The 17,712-nt window shown below is 45.8% G+C and overlaps 1 protein-coding gene across 2 annotated transcripts in view; it reads right to left on the reverse strand.

Moving 5' to 3' along the window:
* Positions 1 to 693: 693 nt before the first annotated feature.
* SS18 (SS18 subunit of BAF chromatin remodeling complex) overlaps positions 694 to 17,712 on the reverse strand; it is a 36,806-nt gene continuing 19,787 nt past the window's right edge. Inside the window, exons 5-11 of one of the 2 annotated variants that reach the window (XM_036322196.1) lie at positions 15,030 to 15,251; positions 12,524 to 12,691; positions 11,369 to 11,473; positions 8,394 to 8,486; positions 7,606 to 7,728; positions 5,033 to 5,166; positions 694 to 2,392 (exon numbers count right to left, since the gene is read on the reverse strand). In XM_036322196.1, the coding sequence (XP_036178089.1) occupies positions 2,366 to 2,392; positions 5,033 to 5,166; positions 7,606 to 7,728; positions 8,394 to 8,486; positions 11,369 to 11,473; positions 12,524 to 12,691; positions 15,030 to 15,251 (872 nt within the window). In that variant the 3' untranslated portion in view covers positions 694 to 2,365. The remainder of the gene's footprint in view (positions 2,393 to 5,032; positions 5,167 to 7,605; positions 7,729 to 8,393; positions 8,487 to 11,368; positions 11,474 to 12,523; positions 12,692 to 15,029; positions 15,252 to 17,712) is intronic. The other variant, XM_036322197.1, reaches the window with a different exon arrangement.

Genomic DNA, 17,712 nt, shown 5'->3' on the forward strand with positions numbered 1-17,712 from the left:
TGGAATGTTATGGGCTGTTCTAATAATCTCTTCATTATAATAATGCACATTTTGATAAAATACAAATTTCAGTTTTAAAATGTATTGTCTGTACGGGAATGTCAAATGTGGTAGAAAGCTACTGGTACAGCTCTTCCGCCCAGGCGCCCAAGGAGTAAGGTAATTTTTGTCACCGCCAATTAAAAACTTCTACGGAATAAGACTGCTATAAAACAATTAAAGCTTGCAAATGCACTAGTCTCCAGGAAGAGAGTCCTGGAGGAAATTCTGCTTATTAAAATTGCAATTTTAGTTTCCATTAAAAGGAGAATAAGACAACAGAAGATGGGCTGGCAAGACAAATTATTTCTTAATGTCAGTTGAGCTTCCTTCAGATGAGATAACATATCTACACCAGGTTGGGTTAGTACAATTTTGCCTCCTCAACTCATTTATCTCATTCAGTCATCCTGATGATAGCCTCATGGACTTCATTTTCAGAGAAAGCATTCTGTAACAAACAGCCCACACAACATGCTGATTACTGAACAGTTAATTCTAATTAACTTGGGCATGGCAAGAGAATTTTGATCAAGTCCTAGAATACAAATCTAGTCTGCTTCTACTGGACGCACTTCTATAAAATACCCACAGCAGAGTCTCCAGACAAAACAACAGTCAGAGAGATCTAATTTAAAGAAACAAATGAGAAAATTAAAATCACAAATAATTTATTCCTCCGTTAGAGCTGGTACAGTTTTAAATAGCAACGAAGTACACAGTGGTGGAAACCGGCACAGAACCGCGCGCATCCCAACCCGTCAGGCCGTCCGCGCCGTCTCGCTCGGACTCTATGTCCACTTCCTACTGACCTCGCTGAGAATGAGACCTGCCCGACCTGAACCCACACGCACTCCCGTACTCGGAGACACTGGCGTCCCTTCTCCGACTACAGTGTGCGGCACAGTAGGTTCCGCTTCAGTCAAATGAACGGCACTCCCTCCGTTTCGCTTCCCGTTGGAAGTGGGAAAACCAATTCCGTGGTAAAGAATACATCTTGTTCCCTGGGCAGGGGCAACCGTGATGGAAATAGCAACTTACCTTTGGGCTGGATGCGTTCAGATTTGCTGAAATAACTGGTTATAAACCTCTCGATGCGTGACTCCTGCCTAATGCGATATCCCTGCACTGAGCTCAACAACCAGGCACCGGCGTCTCCATCTGCTAACTATGCCAGGCGAGCGGGCAACGTGAGCTAGATGCACCCTCTATGCTTCCGATCCAGGTCCTAACCAGCCTCACCAGCAAAGCATTTTCCTACACACCTTTCTGTGTTCTATTAACCAACACAAGAAAGGGGAAAATCAAGTGTCCCTTTATAAATGGTATTATTTCCAGTTTAAAAAAGCTGAAATAAAGGTTTGTAAGTCTCCTGAACTATTCTAGTATATAAACCAACTGACCTGATGTTAAAATGACCGAATCAATACTGACCCTTCTTTGATCTCGTTTATAAAATGCTTTGCTTTCACTAACTTCCCTGACTGACAAGGTAACTAACACTCCACTCCCACTCACTGCTGGTTTAGGAGAGGATTCCATTCCATTTACTTGAAACTATTACCAAGATTCTTCAGGTCCCACATGAATTCTTATTACCTCACATTTTAAAACTGTATTATAAGTGATCTTTATAAAAAGGTTTTAATCCACAAAACTGGAAAGCTTTAAAAAACGTCTTTTTACTCAAAACTGCATCCCTTGATTAGCTAGCAGGTAAGGGGTCCGACTTCCTCGAGGACACCCACGGTGGGCGGGCAGGCCGGCCTTCCCTCCGGGACCTGCAGCCTCACCACTGAGACCGACACGATGAAGCGCCCACACACCCCGCCCTCAGGAGCAGGACTGCGGACTCTGCCCCACGCGTAGTGTACCGCCTGCATGTTCACCACATGAAATAAACATAATATACAAAATATTGCTAACTGTAGAAAGTGTACATTTCCCTCCCCCTTACAAAAGCGTCTGTGGAAAAGTATTAAATTCCCCTAACCTGCAAAACATACAAAGCTGCTCGCACCCCCAGCCTGTAACAGTCCATCTGAAACAGTCCATCTGAAACAGTCCCGGAACCACTGCAATTGGTTGCGGCCTATTTTCTGTCCAATGTTGCCATCTAGAGTAGAAATGGGGAATTAAAGAGTATTTTTGAGCTACTAAAGGCTTTTACGCAACTAAGCCACACGGCCGCCAACTGGTGACACAGCCCCTGAGCCCAAGGCTTCTCCAAAAACGGGGTGCAATGGAAGGGGCTCTTCCCGGAGGGTCCACGGGGCTGCGTGGGTGTGGCTTCTGGCAGGCGCTGGCCACGGGAATGTGAGAACTTTCACTGCTGGTAATTTCCATACTGTCCCTAAAAGATAAATTTTAAAATACAATTAGATAATAGTTGGGCAAGAAAATCACAAATAAATCTTAACATTGCCATACGATAAAAGCTATTGCATTTATAACAAAAATTGCTAGTATTTCGGTACATAGCACCTCTGTAATTTCTTCTGATATTACATTCACTTGCAAATGAATTTCAGAGCCTCTGACCACAGAACAGTACCTATCACACAGTGGAAGTTTCAATGTGTGGTGAATTCTGCTGGACAGATTTGGACAACGAGGGAGAAGTTCTGGTTCTAAATTCTGGTGTGATCTATTTGAGTAGACAAATGTGATGCCAGGGGGACAACCGTGTGACTATTGAGCTTATCATTACTATTAAGAATTAACAGCGAAGATACGTGGGACAAGTGCAAGCATAAGAGGTATCTGGAGGTCAAGGAAAAAGCCTTCTGAAGACGTGGCCTTTCCCCGAGGCCAAGCCTCAGAGAGGCAGCCGGTGCATAAAATCCAGGGAAGTTTGATTTGTTTTGTTGCGTTTAGCAAAGTGGACTTGGAAGCCAGGTGGCTGACCGGCGAGAAAGAGTACAGACATCCAGCAGGTGATGCGGCCACGTCCCACCAGGCCGGCAGGTGAGTCCAGGATACAACTGCCGAGTTTAGATTTTAGAGAGAAAGTAAAACAGAAGAAAAAAGGTAAAAAAAAAAAAAGAGAAACATACCAGAAAGTATGTACTAGTATTTCAACAAAGCTTCTTAGATGTGTTTAAAGTGCTCATAAAAGCACCTGTTTTCCAAAAACAGAACTCACTGGAAAGAACATAATCAGCTGCTTGCTTCCCCTGCTTAAATCCCCCTCCAACTCCCAGTAACTACTTAAACCAACAAAGTATCTAGAGTTGAAATGCCTGAGCCCCACAGGACCTCGTACCCCAAAAGTTTACATTTCCACAGACGTGGACTTACTTGAACAGCTGTCCCATGCCACTAGCTATCTAGTGGATTATTGCACTCTGAACAGAATTCAAGTACTTAGAACACCAATGTACTTTACGTAGTTATGTTCAGCAACATTTAGCCAACGCTCATCCTGAAACACAGGTGAGGGGAAGGGTGACTCTAGTGTCCTTCCTCAGTGCCAGCCTCCGTCCTCGCCCTCAGTGCAGCCTCCGTCCTCGCCCTCAGTGCAGCCTCCGTCCTCGCCCTCAGTGCCAGCCTCCGTCCTCGCCCTCAGTGCAGCCTCCGTCCTCGCCCTCAGTGCCAGCCTCCGTCCTCGCCCTCAGTGCAGCCTCCGACCTCGCCCTCAGTGCAGCCTCCGTCCTCGCCCTCAGTGCCAGCCTCCGTCCTCGCCCTCAGTGCCAGCCTCCGTCCTCGCCCTCAGTGCCAGCCTCCGTCCTCGCCCTCAGTGCAGCCTCCGTCCTCGCCCTCAGTGCAGCCTCCGTCCTCGCCCTCAGTGCAGCCTCCGTCCTCGCCCTCAGTGCCAGCCTCCGTCCTCGCCCTCAGTGCCAGCCTCCGTCCTCGCCCTCAGTGCAGCCTCCGTCCTCGCCCTCAGTGCAGCCTCCGGCCTCGCCCTCAGTGCCAGCCTCCGCCCTCGCCCTCAGTGCCAGCCTCCGTCCTCGCCCTCAGTGCAGCCTCCGCCCTCGCCCTCAGTGCCAGCCTCCACCCTCGCCCTCAGTGCCAGCCTCCGTCCTCGCCCTCAGTGCAGCCTCCGCCCTCGCCCTCAGTGCCAGCCTCCGTCCTCGCCCTCAGTGCCAGCCTCCGTCCTCGCCCTCAGTGCCAGCCTCCTCCCTCGCCCTCAGTGCAGCCTCCACCCTCGCCCTCAGTGCCAGCCTCTGTCCTCGCCCTCAGAGCAGCCTCCTGGCCTCTGCTCCATCACTTCAGCGGGAAGTGTCAGCCAAGGGCCGGAGCACGAGGGAGGGAGGAAGGCTCCCGCCTCCATTCTGGCTGGGCGCCGTGCGAGCTGTTCCTCACCCCCCAGCGGCCCTGAAACCCAGACCCGCCAACAGCGCCTGCTCCAGGGCGGACGTGGGGAACAGCCCGATGGTCCTGACCAGAGTCACTAGTGAACCTGAACTCCACCTCAAGAAGCGGCCGGCATCACAAGCCCTCGCTATTGTAATTCGGAGTCTGTCTGAGACGGTTCACAAAGTCAGCCCGGCACAGACGGCGGCCGAGCAGCTCCCTGCGGGGAGGAGGGACCTGCGGACGGACGGACGGACGGACGGACGCCGGGCCCAGGAGAGCGGCTGGCGGTGAGAGCCACGCCTCCACCCACCTGGCGGGAGGAGAGGCAGCAGGGAAGACAGCTCATCGCGCCCTGAGACCAGGGACATGTGCAGGGACGGAGGCGGGGCAGGCAGGAAGCAGGAACATGAACAGGAGGGAGACCATGGGTGTTAAGAGTGTGGTGGGAGAGCAGTGAGAAAGGGAAGGGGAAGGAGAATCTGAACGAACGCTGGCGCCTAGAAGGCTGTTCCATGTCAGCGGTATTCCGTCCCCTGTCCAGCAGTGTAGGAAATAGAGTTAAAAGAAAGTGGGTTTTGTTGGTCAACTCATGTGTTATGAACAGGAGAAGGAAAAATGAGCTTCAAGTAAAAATGTTTAACCTAATCAAGGACACGCAAGCAATGAGGCGGTCACACGCTGGCCAGCAACCCACCTGGTCGTATCCGTAAGGCCTCTGCTGCGGGGGCTGAGGTGGTCCGGGCTGCGTCGGCCTGTACCCCCCGTACTGCTGCCCTTGACCCTGCGGGTAGTTCGGATACTGAGGGCCTGGCCCGCCCTGGGAAGGACCTGCAAAATAATCAGCATAAACAAGAGCACAGGTGAACATCACTCCCAGAACTCCAGAAGCGTTTAGAACGAGGGGCTGTACTTTATATCTAAGCTGAAAAGGGTAGTTTGGGATCTTGATTTTCTCAAATGCTTTTTGAAATAAATTCCAAAGGTTATAATAAGAGTGAAAGCCATTTAAGGATGCCACTCCGTACCAGGGGCTTTGATTCAGGGTAACTATTGTGTTCTGCATCAGCCGTTAAAAATGTGCATGTCAAGATGAGTAAGAGATTCAGGAGTCGGAAGGCAGTTCATTCTAGGCTAAGAATGTTCACCTGGATGTGTTCGAAGTGCTCATAAAAGCACCTGTTTTATGAGAAAGTTAACCAGTATAAGCAAGAGATAAAAGAAAGGGCGAGAAGCAGATTCAAACTAAAATACTGGAACAGTTTGGGAATCGTGATATTTACAGCTGTATAGCTCTAATGTGTACGTGCAATAACCAGGAGAATCAAAAGGAATGATCTTACATGCAGAATCTGGATTTACATTGGCAATCACCAAAGGAGAGCTCTGCTCTGCTCTGACGCGCTCACTGTCACAGCGTTCCCGGCCAAGTAAAGAAGGCTAGGAGGCTACAAGCTGCATGTGGGAAGCCTGACCCCAAGATCATACTCTGTGTGCCCACCACCTTTAACACCTAACCCACAAAAATGCATGATTTCAAATGTCAAAGATGACAAGGGACTAATTAGGCTGACCAAACAAATAAGTCTATTTCGTGAACTCTACCATTATCTGTTGCAAAGCATGCTTTCTAAAGCAGAAGCTAAAAAGGTCTGGTACTTACACATGTTTCTACCACAGCCTTTCAACACCTGCCATGAGAACATCAATTGCAGAGGAAAGTGCCAAAGAGAACAATACATTTTCAGGCTTAAATAAATGACATCAGCCTATTATTTTACTTAAGTCGCTATACATTCACTTATTAAAACTCTAAATTTTCTATTAGAAGAAAGTTTGGTAACTGAAATCTCTGGATAAGCAAAATGGGAACTTCTTTAGGGTTCCTGACATCTAACAAAACCGTGGTTAGCTACTTGAACCAAAAACATTAACTTTCTTTACCCTCTCTTCCCATTGAAAACAATTATTGCTCTTAAATCAATACATTTATCTGATTTAGCTACGTATTTGTTTCATGCAAATATAATAAAGCCAGAACACTCTATTTATTCAAAGTACAAATACTCAATGGCCATTAAATGTTTCCATTTGAGAAGAGTGAGAACGTCTCTCTGTAAAACCAGGAAATTGCTGGGACATTCTAAAGTCATGTGTGAAACGGAGAAACCAGAACCTGGCATGTTGGGGAAACGCCTGCCTCCCGACACCTGCCTGAGCTTCAGTGCCATCTGAAGGCAGCCACAGCGACCCTGGCTCCTAGGTCTGCTGTCACAGTGGAGGTGCGGCAGTGACAGCAGCGCTTACATCCATCAACAAAAAGAAGGCATCACTGATGTAAGAACGAGGCCACATTAGCTAGATGATGTCAAATTAACAACGGCGACTGCTTTCCCTGAAACTGTAGTCTCCTATTTCCAACACTGTTACAGCCGCCTGAGACTGAAGGCTGAGGTCTCGGCTCCTCGCCACTGCCACTCCGTATCGAGCCCAGTTCCTCACAGGCCGCCGTCAGCTGCCTCGCAGGACACACAGCTGCAGTCACTGCGCCCTGTGGATGTGGGTGCCGCCGGGAGCGAATGAGAGAGCACTTCTGTATGCATTCTGAGCAGGCCGCATTTGTACTTTAAAAATCAGTATTATCTTCCACAGTAACGGTCACTAGTTTTTTTCATTACATTTATTGGAGTGACATTAGTTAATAGGATCATATAGGTTTCAAGTGTACATTTCTATGATGCATGATCCACTAGCCACCAGGAAAATGCAAATCAAAACTACAATGAGATACCACCTCCTGCCTGCTGGGGGGCTGTTACCAACAAGGCAAGCGATACCCGCGGTGGCGAGGCTGTGGAGAGAGGGACCCTCCCTCCCTGCTGGTGGGAACCGGTCCAGCGCTCTGGAAAGCAGTCTGGCGGGTCCTCCAAAAATTAAGAGCAGTTACAACAGCCACCAGTTGTAGAAAGAGACTTGCTCACTGGACTATGCAGACAAGGGCAGTGAACAACCACGCCATCGGGTGTCCAGGCCCGTGCAGAGCTGGCGGTGGCCGTGAGCACAGCGGGTCCGGGTCCCTGTGTCTTGCCCTGTGCATGGCTCCAGGGCACGCCTGTGGGAACTGAATCATCTCTAGTTTGTTTCTTTTTAAATAGATTAGCAGTTCATCCGAGAGCACTTTATCTGGACACCGCTAGGCTGAGGCAGAATTGTGACTTTTCAGAAATGGCAAGCACCCATGCTCTGGAGCTGAGCGCGGAGGCAGCTCACCGTAGGCCTGCTGCTGGCCGGCGTAGCCCTGCTGGCCCGGGTACTGCTGTGGCGGCGGCGCGTAGCCCTGCGGGGGCGGCGGGCCCTGGTAGGCCTCCTGCTGCTGGCCGTACTGCGCGCCTCCTGCAGGGAGCGGAGAAGAGGGGAGGCTGAGAAGCGGGCTAGACGAGCTCTTTCCTCCCAGATGCAGAGCCAACAACACAAGAACAAAATAAAACGCCATACTGATCTCTTAAAGTTAACAAAACAAAGAAAAAACTCAAACCAAACAGAAGGGTTTCGGCCAAACACACTGCAGTTAAAGCCAATTTGCAAGGTTCAACTGCAGCATTCCAGCGCCTCTGCCATACGAGCATGACACTGACTGGAACATCAGTCATAGATCATGACTAAGCTAAATAAAATAAAAAGACAAAATTAAAGACACTACGAGAGCACACGCTAGCTACACGAGGTCAGCAAGCTGCTTCCTACGGCACTACACTGGTAGGGAGACCATACATGTGGGACACACACACGACACTGGAGAGCTGGGTTTGTGTTCAGGGAGAAAACTTCCACTGGGGAAGCGACTACTTGTAACCGTTTCAGTCCTTTTACTGTCGTTAGAAACGGCAGGTCGTGGTTACACATTGTGAGGATCTGCACGGAGGTGGCTCAGGGCCTGGGCTCCCTGTAACTCTCCGGACAGGCAGCAGCTACTGCTCTGCGGGAGCTGTGCACGGAGGCCCGGGCAAGGCTGCGGGTCCTGCGGGAGGGCGTGCGTGTGCGCGAAGGTACAGCGATACCTCCTTCGTAGTAATGTTGTGAGGAATCCTCGTAAGGCCTATCGTAGCCTTGCTCAGGGCACGACGGTTGCTGATAACCGTGACCATTATGACCTACATCAATTCGACAAGAGACAGGGAGAAACGTTAATGGCCGCTGAGTGAAAACCCTACATAGATTTAAACTTTCAGATGAAACTGAAAAAGAGAGAAAGAAATGGAAATACATAAAAAATAATTTCAATTGCATTAGCCAAATATTTACCAACGTGATTGTTTTCAGATCGAGATAACTTGCAAGTTTTCTTAAAAGCAAAAAACAGTAATTTTAAAAACATTACCCTTAGTCTTAACTCTGATAATCCTCATTTGAAGAGAGAAAAACTTTATCTTCCATTTTTTTAAAGAGAATGAAAGCATTTAGGCCTTTCATATGTAAATAACTTGAATTAAATTCCAATAAACAAAGGAAACAATTATCATATTTTGTCAAACACCAGTTCTGGGTGCCAATGCCACAGCATATGCTAAATAATGTAAAATACAAAAGAGCTCCATAAATTTCTTACCCTGAAAAAAACTGAAACAAATTTTTCACACTCTATTTACTTGAATAAAATACAGTATCTCAAAATATTTCTAGATGCAAAAATATAATGCTTAATGCTGCCATTCTAGAAGCCCACAGGAAATATTTCTAGGGTAACGTAAACATACACCTCGATGAAGTTAATACTGTATCAAGTGGAGTACACCTTTCCTTTGAAGACACGATAAGTTTCGCCTGTAAGATGACTGGAGTTCAGCGAAGATCGATACTCCAGTCCTTTGAATCAAATTGCCAAGCAATGCAGGGAATAACCTTTCAGCTGGCGAAGGTCTGAGCTACGATTCAGTGGACTCCCTAACTGAGGGAGGAGGAGCACAGCTATGAGTAAGTGTGATACTCAGGGCTCTAGGCTCCAATGTCCCTACACCATCTCATCAATATCTGAACTGAGGGCCAGCAAGCCAGGCCTGCAGCCTAACCCCGCCTGCCTGCTTATAGTCATAGCTGTTCTCCTGCTGCGACAAGAGTCCAGTGGCTGAGATCAATAGCATGTGGCAAACAAAGACGAAAAGACTTTCTCTCTGGCTCTTTACAGAGAACGTCTGCCAGCTCCCATCGACATGTTTACGGCACACATATCTAAACAGGGTCAGAGCCGGCCGTGGTGGCTCCGTGGGTGAACATCTATCTATGAACCAGGGGGTCACGGTTCGATTCCCGTCAGGGCACATGCCTGGGTTGCAGGCTTGATCCCCAGTAGGGGGTGTGCAGGAGGCAGCCGACCAATGATTCTCTCTCACCATTGATGTTTCTATCTCTCCTTCTCCCTTCCTCTATGAAATCAATAAAAATATTTTTTAAAAATAAAAAATAAACAGAGTAAGAAAATATCTAATGATGTCTAAGAGAATTAGTCATTGTAAATAGAACAAAGAATCTATGTAAATGTCAGACAAACATTAATACACACCTATGCAAAATGATACCAGATAACATTTTAAATCCCAATGAAATAAGATGTGTTATTTATAGAACTTTAAAGTTCTGATATTTACAAAAATAACATCTATTTTATATAGGAAGATCCTATTTATAACAATACAAATTTCATATTTCAGGACATACTCAGGGCCAACCAAACTAACAGTACCAAATTCAACTCAATTACTTAAAATATATTTTAAAAGTTAAACAAACCAATCAATATTCAGCAAACTTCCTAATAAAATTTAAGAACCTAGATTTCACCTTTTTAAAATATCGATCGTCTAAGAAATTACTTAATACAATGTCTACGTGTAAAACTAAAAACCACAACACTCTGAATAATTCGGGGCAAGAAACCCTGAGGGAAAAAAAAAAAAAAGTCACTTTCTAACCAGAATCACCACACATATCCGCACCCACAGGCGCTGCGTGCAGCTGTGCAGGTGGGCGCTGCGGGGCCTGGACGCACGCACAGCCTCCGGGAACCCACGTCCTGCCACCACGTGCTTTCAGGGTTCACGCTGATAAAACCTGGCGGCAAAATGATTTCTTAGACACCAAGTTGTATCTTCTTGCTCGTTTGCATCGGCTTCCAGTTCCTGGAGCCAACCCTTCAGCTGTAACCCTCAGCTTCCCTAGCTTCTCTTTTGAAGCGTTTTCCTCGCATCCACCCCGGAGCAGACGACGTCAGTGAGGACTGCGCAAACCCTGGGCTGACAAGACCCATGGCTCTGACGTGGGCGCCTGTGTGTGGGCTCCCTCCCCTTCGCCGCCTGCGAGCCGGAAAGGCGGCGCGGGACAGCGACAGGCCCCGGGCTGGCCAGCGGGTGCGGCCACCTCTACCAGCCACTCGCAACGCCGCCTCCAACTGAAAAGTACTCCATTAAACTAAATACCTAAAATGAACTTGTTTTCTACCTTTCCTTTTCCACTAACTCTATATACAACTATGTTCTGCATATAATTTAGCCTCCAAAAGGTTCCTCAATGCAAATGCTACTGTTTACAAACCATAGTTCTTTAAGAAGCACGCAAAATCAACTAAAATGATGAGACAGAAAAAAACTTGAGGAAGTCTATGCACTTATAGTATACCATGCACAAAAGTAAACCAATAGGTGCACTTTCTGGTCTATGAACTATCTCAATAAAGCTGTTACTTAAAAAGGTAAATCGATAACGTCAGTTTGGGTTCAAAGGAACAACTCAAACAGAAAAGGATCCTCCTTCACGAAAGGACGGCACTAACAGAGCACGGCCCGACGGCGCTGCTGCGGGACACGCACACGAGACAGGCTCTGAGACAGGTGAGGCCCAGCGCGTCGCTGACGCCGAGTCTACTGGTGCTTAGTGTGGGCGCGGCACACCGCTCGTTTCTTCAGCCACACACCATGTCGGACGGCCTCCTACAGTGACATGGGCAGGGACAGACACGGGGAGTGCGCGTCGGGGGGATTACCATCAGGGTAATACTGCTGGCTCATGCCTTCCGGAGGACCCTGTCCGCCGTGGCTGTACTGGTCCGCGTAATAGTCCTCCTGGCCCGAGTACTGCTGGGGCGGGCCTGCAAACCACAACAGGGCAAGACGTCAGCATCGGCCCTCGGGCACCAACGGCCTCTTCCTGACCTCATGTCACGGGAGTCCGTTCCTCCGCTGTCGAGTCCCCTCCCAAGCTTTGGCGTTCGTATACTTCTAACTATTCTATGCACACACACACAGACACACAGCCAACACCACACACTTCACAACTAATGCTCAGGCCATGCATGCAGTATCAAGTAATACCAACTCACAAACACAAACACTAACTTCTTAAAAAGTGTCAAACTAGTAGAAAATTAATTTCCTTTTTATTTTGATATTACAGCATTTAAAATAAATTAGGGTTTGTTTCTGACCATATAATTTAGTACATTCTCAACAAAATAGTATTTTCTGCTGTAAATGAGCTTTTGATACAAAATTTTATGATGTAATCTTTTCCCAGAAAAGATTAAAGGAAAGCTGAATACCAGGAAGTTCCTACCCAATTTGTAACCCTTTGTACCTACTGTATCCACTACCTCTCAGGAAAAAAATATACAGTGGTGTTTTTTTTAATTTATATATATATATATATATATATATACTCACATATATACACACACACACACACACACACACACACACACACACACACGTGTGTGTGTGTGTGTGTGTGTGTATATATATATATAAAATTATATATATATATAAAAAGCCTAAGTGACCGTTATGACCAGTCGACCGAACAACCGGTCAACCAGTGGCTATAATGTGCACTGACCACCAGGGGGCAGACGCTCAATGCAGGAGCTGCCCCCTGGTGGTCAGTGAGCTCCCACAGCCAACCTCCCATGGTCCCTCCCCGAGGCTGGCCCGCCCCGATCGGCCCTGAGTGGGACTGGGCGAGACAGCCCCGATCAGCCCCGATCGCTGGCCAGGCCAAGGAACCCCACCCGTGCACAAATGTGTGCACCGGGCCTCCGGTCTAGAAATACAAGCCCTAACCTTGCCTGGATGAAAAGTTCACTAAATGGAAAGCCTCCCAACTGTTATTTCTATGACGCGGCCATTCCCAGCGGGGCCCTTACCCTGCTGGGGCGGTCTGTAGGGCGGCATCTGCCTCTGGCCCATCATGTGACTGCCTTGGCTGACCTGGCCCATCATCCCCATGGGCGGCTGCTGGCCCTGGTAGTGCTGCCCACCACCCTGGGGCATGTTGTACTGCTGGGAAGGAGGCTGCTGGTGCATCATTGGACCTGGAGAAACACAAAACATGCACATGATCTTGTTCATATAATATTAACATCTTAGGAGAAATACAAAAATCTTTTTGTCATACTAGAGGCCTGGTGCACGGATTCATGCACATTGAAAGGAAATTAATTAGAAGTAATATTTTAGAGGCCGGGAAGAGACTGTGGGAGATTAGCCAGCTAGGAAGGACCACGGGAGGTTGGCTCCAGGGCGTGTCCGGCCTGTCTCGCCCAGTCCTGATTGGCCAGACCCCAGCAGCAAGCTAACCTACTGGTCGGAGCACCTGCCCCCTGGTGGTCAGTGCATGTCATAGCGACTGGTCGAACGAACAGTCGGACACTTAGCATATTGGGCTTTTATTGTATAGGATAACCCCCCAAACACACAATTATAAGAAGACATTTATAAATACAAAAACAAAAATAAAAAACAAGAGCCAAGTAACTAAGAAAACTCTTAAAAGCTTAGTAAAGTCACTACAACTAGTACAATTTAGCTGAATTTCAAAGCAACCAATGAAACTTATAACCATGATAGATTTTCCATAGTAAAAATAGGGGCAGTTCATTAAAAGAGAAATTTTTATAACATGAAAGTTTTAGAAATATTCTCATGAATGAATTAAAAAGTATTAAAACATAAGTACCAAGAACTTTAGTTACTGACACTTATTTCTTCATGATTGAGAGTAGACATTGCTAAAACCTAGTATAATTTTTTTATTGTAATTATAATTTTCTTTGATTCTAAAATATCAAATCTTAACTGAAAGTATTTTATTTTTCCTGAAGAGATTTTTTAATACGTTGAAAATTTCTTCACTTATTTCCATCCTACTCTCCCTTTTGAAAAGTAACTTATATTTCCTTAAATCAGATCCCTAGATAGTCATTTTCTGAAGTCTTCTTTCTATTACAAAATTCATAAATTATGGGAACAAAGCAAAAAATAATGTTAACAATTATAGTAAAAGAAAAAACTACACATTAGCACAAAAGATGACGTTTTTTAAAAAGAATAGTCGGTCCTTAAGTTTGAAATGAACAATTCCTATGAATACAACTCCTTTCTCCGAAAACAGTAACTATTCTCCTACACCCATCTTGCTGCAAGCATTGTTTTCTTCTTCTTCAAACCTTTTATCATAGCAACCTACACTGCAGCAGCCTCCGTTTGTGAGTATACTCTGACTTTTCTCAGCTAGTTTCTAAGAAGCGTGTCAACCTGGCTGTGGCTGCTGTCAGAATCGCTATCAACTGTGTGCGTCTCCTGGCTTCAGCTGGACGGAGAGACCGCGGAGCTCCACCTGACCCACCTGACCCAAGAGGAGCCACACTCCGTCCGGGCACTGCACCTGGGAGAGGAATGAAGCCAGCACCAGTTCTCTCACTGACTGACAATTTACCTTTGTCTCCCTTTGTTTTCAGTATACCTCATCAAAATTACATAAAATATCTTGTATTAATATTTAAAATTTAGAATATATTATTTCATCACAAAGAATTACCAAAGATTAACACTGACTTCCTTTATCTGAATTCACTTTAGTGACTTATCATAATCAAAATCTAGAAAATTTTATTGCAAATACATGAAATCTATCTTATACTCATAACCTCACCACATTTCATAATTGAGAAAGCTTTAGGCTGGCAATATGCCACATGTTTAACAGGCAATTAGCAGAACAGAGCGCCACTTACCGGTTTCTAGCTATTATTCACAAGAATACTTAAAAGAGAAACATGGTAACAATTCCATTCTCTGAGACTGTAATAAACGCTAATAGACTTCACACCAGTCTAATGCAAGAAGAGAGCAGCACCTCCACTAAACGCTGTAGTAACAAATTATGTGACAATTACCTTTACATACTGAAACTCGGCATCAGAAAACATCCATGTAAATCAAGGGAAATCCATAGAAATTAATATATCCTTCACAGGTAAAATGAACCAAAAGAGTAGGTAAATTGTTCAGGGTTGTACTTACAACAATAAAATTCTATTTTCTCAATTTTCTAGCTCTAAAGCTTTCATTGATTAGCGTTCAAGTTATGCATTGATTAACTTTTTTTTAAAAAATCCAAAAATACAGCATCTCAAATAAATATCAAAGACATAAAAATAAATAAGCTTACATAAAAAGTTAAATTAAGCAACTTAACTTCTAAATGTAAAAAATAAAAGAGTATTTTAAGCTGATGTCAAACTCAACATTCCTTTTAATTGCTACTGACATCCAACTTACATTTTTATACATCAGCTAACAACTTGGAAGTTTTGTTTTCTTTCCAAGGCTGATGCCGCACGCGGGTGAGAGGGACACACAGCTCGTTACCTTGGTTGGGCTGCATGTTCATGTTTGGTCGGGGGCCGTAGTTTCCCATGGGCTGGCCCTGGCTCATGGTCATCTGGCTCTGCACGGGCACGCTCTGGGAGGACGGCACGGCGTGGCTGTAGCCGCCCATGGAGCCGTGGCTGCTGGCGGGCATGCTCATGGAGCTGCTGGTCAGGTTGAGCTGGCTGGGCCCAGGCCCCTGCAGAGGCATATGGTTGGGCCCTTTGAAGAAAGGGGTCAAAACCAAAATACGAAAGTTAGACACAGGGTCTGCATAAAAGGACCTTAAAATGTTTTTGTTTTTTTTTTTGCATTACCATAGTAATAATACCAAGCAATAACTTTAGTATTTAATCAATAGTAAACTAAGAAAATGCTTTACATGAATGATAGCAGACACTGTGAGGTGAATGTTGTTATGCCCATTTTACAGATTAAGAAACTAATTCTTTTGAAAAGCCAAAAACATCCTGAAAAAAGAGAAATAAGGGAGGACTAATTTTATAAGAGAACAAAAAATAAAGTTGGTGGAATTAAAAGTGTGTAGCATTCGCCCTAGCAGATTTGTCTCAGTGAAGGGTCCCAGGTTCAATTCTAGTCAAGGGCCCGTGTTGTGGGCTCGATCCCCAGTAAGAGGCGTGCAGAAGGCAGCTGATCAATGATTCTCTCTCATCACTGATGTTTCTATCTCTCTCTCCCTCTCCCTTCCTCTCTGAAACCAATAAAAATATTTTTTTTAAAAGAAAAAAAATGAAAGTTAAATTTCATTAAGAAAAAAAATTGTAGCATTAGCACATAAATAAACTAAAAGATCAATGAGCCCAGAGCAGAGTCTAAAAAGAGGCCCAAATGCTAATTCAGTAAATAATGACAGTGGTGACACTAAGTATCGGTGGACAAAAGGAAGGTAATTCAATAAATGATGTTGTGACAATTGAGCAGCCACCTGGAAAAAACCAAGTTGATTCCTACCACATTACTTCCATGAAGACTAATTCCAGATGACTAAAAAATTCAACGTTAAGAAAGAAGAAAGGAAAAGAAAAGAAACCATGAAAGAAAATTTTAGAGAGGAAAATTTTTAAAATAATGAAATAGAAAGGCCTTCTTAAGTTTGCCAGGAAATCCAGTCATACAGATCGATAAATTAGACTACATGAAAATAAAAAAATTGAACAAGACCAAAACAACCAAAACCAAAATTAAATAATAGAAATATAAACTGGGAAAAATTTTTAGTAAGTCCTATCACAGACTAAACTAGTAAAACACCACCGGCAGCAAATGAAAGGGCAAAGGACATGAATGACCAGCTCACACAAAAACCACAGGAGCCATAAACATAGCAGACTGTTTGCTTTGCTTATAATGTAAAAAGGGACGTTAAAACTAGGGGACCCACTTTCCAACTTGCAGACTAGCAAAGATAAAAGTTTTGAGCCAACTATTATGAAGAAGTTCCTTCATACATTGTTCAGGGAATGTATACGTGAAAATGCATGTAACTTTAACTCAGCAATTTCAGTTCTAGGAATTTATCTTATAAATATACAAGCTGTTTTGTGTGCCTGTGTGTACACACACAAAATAGTGTGTTTACTTATTTGTCTTCTTATATTTTAGACATGTTTGCAGCAGCGTAATTTTTAATAATAAAGAATAACCTATATTTCTACCAGAAGGGATCTGCTCACGTAATTTAGAGGCATCCATAAAAAAGAGTGCAATGCATCACCAAGAAGAATGAGGCAAGCCTATATGCTGAGTGGTCTCTAAAAGAGACCTTTATATTCTCACTAGAGGCCTGGTGCACAAAAATTTGTGCACTTGGTGGGGAGAGAGGGGGGTCCCTCAGCCCGGCCTGTGCCCTCTCGCAGTCTGGGACCCCTCAGGGGATGACCACCTGTTGGCTTAGGCCCGCTCCCCGGGGGATTGGGCCTAAGATAGCAATCAGACATCCCTCTGGCAGCCCGGCTGCCCTCGAGGGATGTCCACTTGCCAGCGGGGAGCAGGCCTAAACTGCAGTCGGACATCCTTAGCACTGCTGAGGAGGCAGGAGAGGTTCCCACCACCACTGCTGTACTGGCAGCCATCAGCCTGGCTTGTTGCTGAGCAGAGCTCCTCCCATGTGAGAGCGCCCTGACCACCAGAGGGCAGCTCCTGCATTGAGCATCTGCCCCCTGGTGGTCAGTGTGTGCCATAGTGACCAGTCATTCCCAGTCCTTCTGCTGTTAGGGTCAGTTTGCATATTACCCTTTTACTGTATAGGATAGAGGCCTGGTGCATGGGTGGGGGCCGGCTGGTTTGCCCTGAAGGGTGTCCCGGATCAGGGTGGGAATCCCGCTTGGGTGCCTGGCCAGTCTGGGTGAGGGGCTGAGGGCCGTTTTCAGGCTGGCGGGTGACTGAAGCTCCCAACCTCTCCTTTTTTTCTTTTTTTTTTTATTCTGGGATTTATTTACCTTCTATGGCTGTCACTGGAACTGAGAGCCGGCTTTAGCTCTGAGGCTCGGCTCCAGCTTTGAGACCTCGGCTGCTGAAAGAAGGTATCTGAGTTTGTTTGGCTTCTATAATTGAAACACTGTTGCAGCTCCAGCTCTGAGGCCCGGCTGGCTGAAAGCAGGTTTCTGGGGTTTGTTTAGCTTCTATAATTGCAACATTGTTTCTTAGAGTGCAGCTCAGAGGC

The sequence above is a fragment of the Myotis myotis genome, unplaced genomic scaffold, assembly GCF_014108235.1.
Source record: "Myotis myotis isolate mMyoMyo1 unplaced genomic scaffold, mMyoMyo1.p scaffold_m19_p_9, whole genome shotgun sequence".
NCBI lineage: Eukaryota > Metazoa > Chordata > Mammalia > Chiroptera > Vespertilionidae > Myotis > Myotis myotis.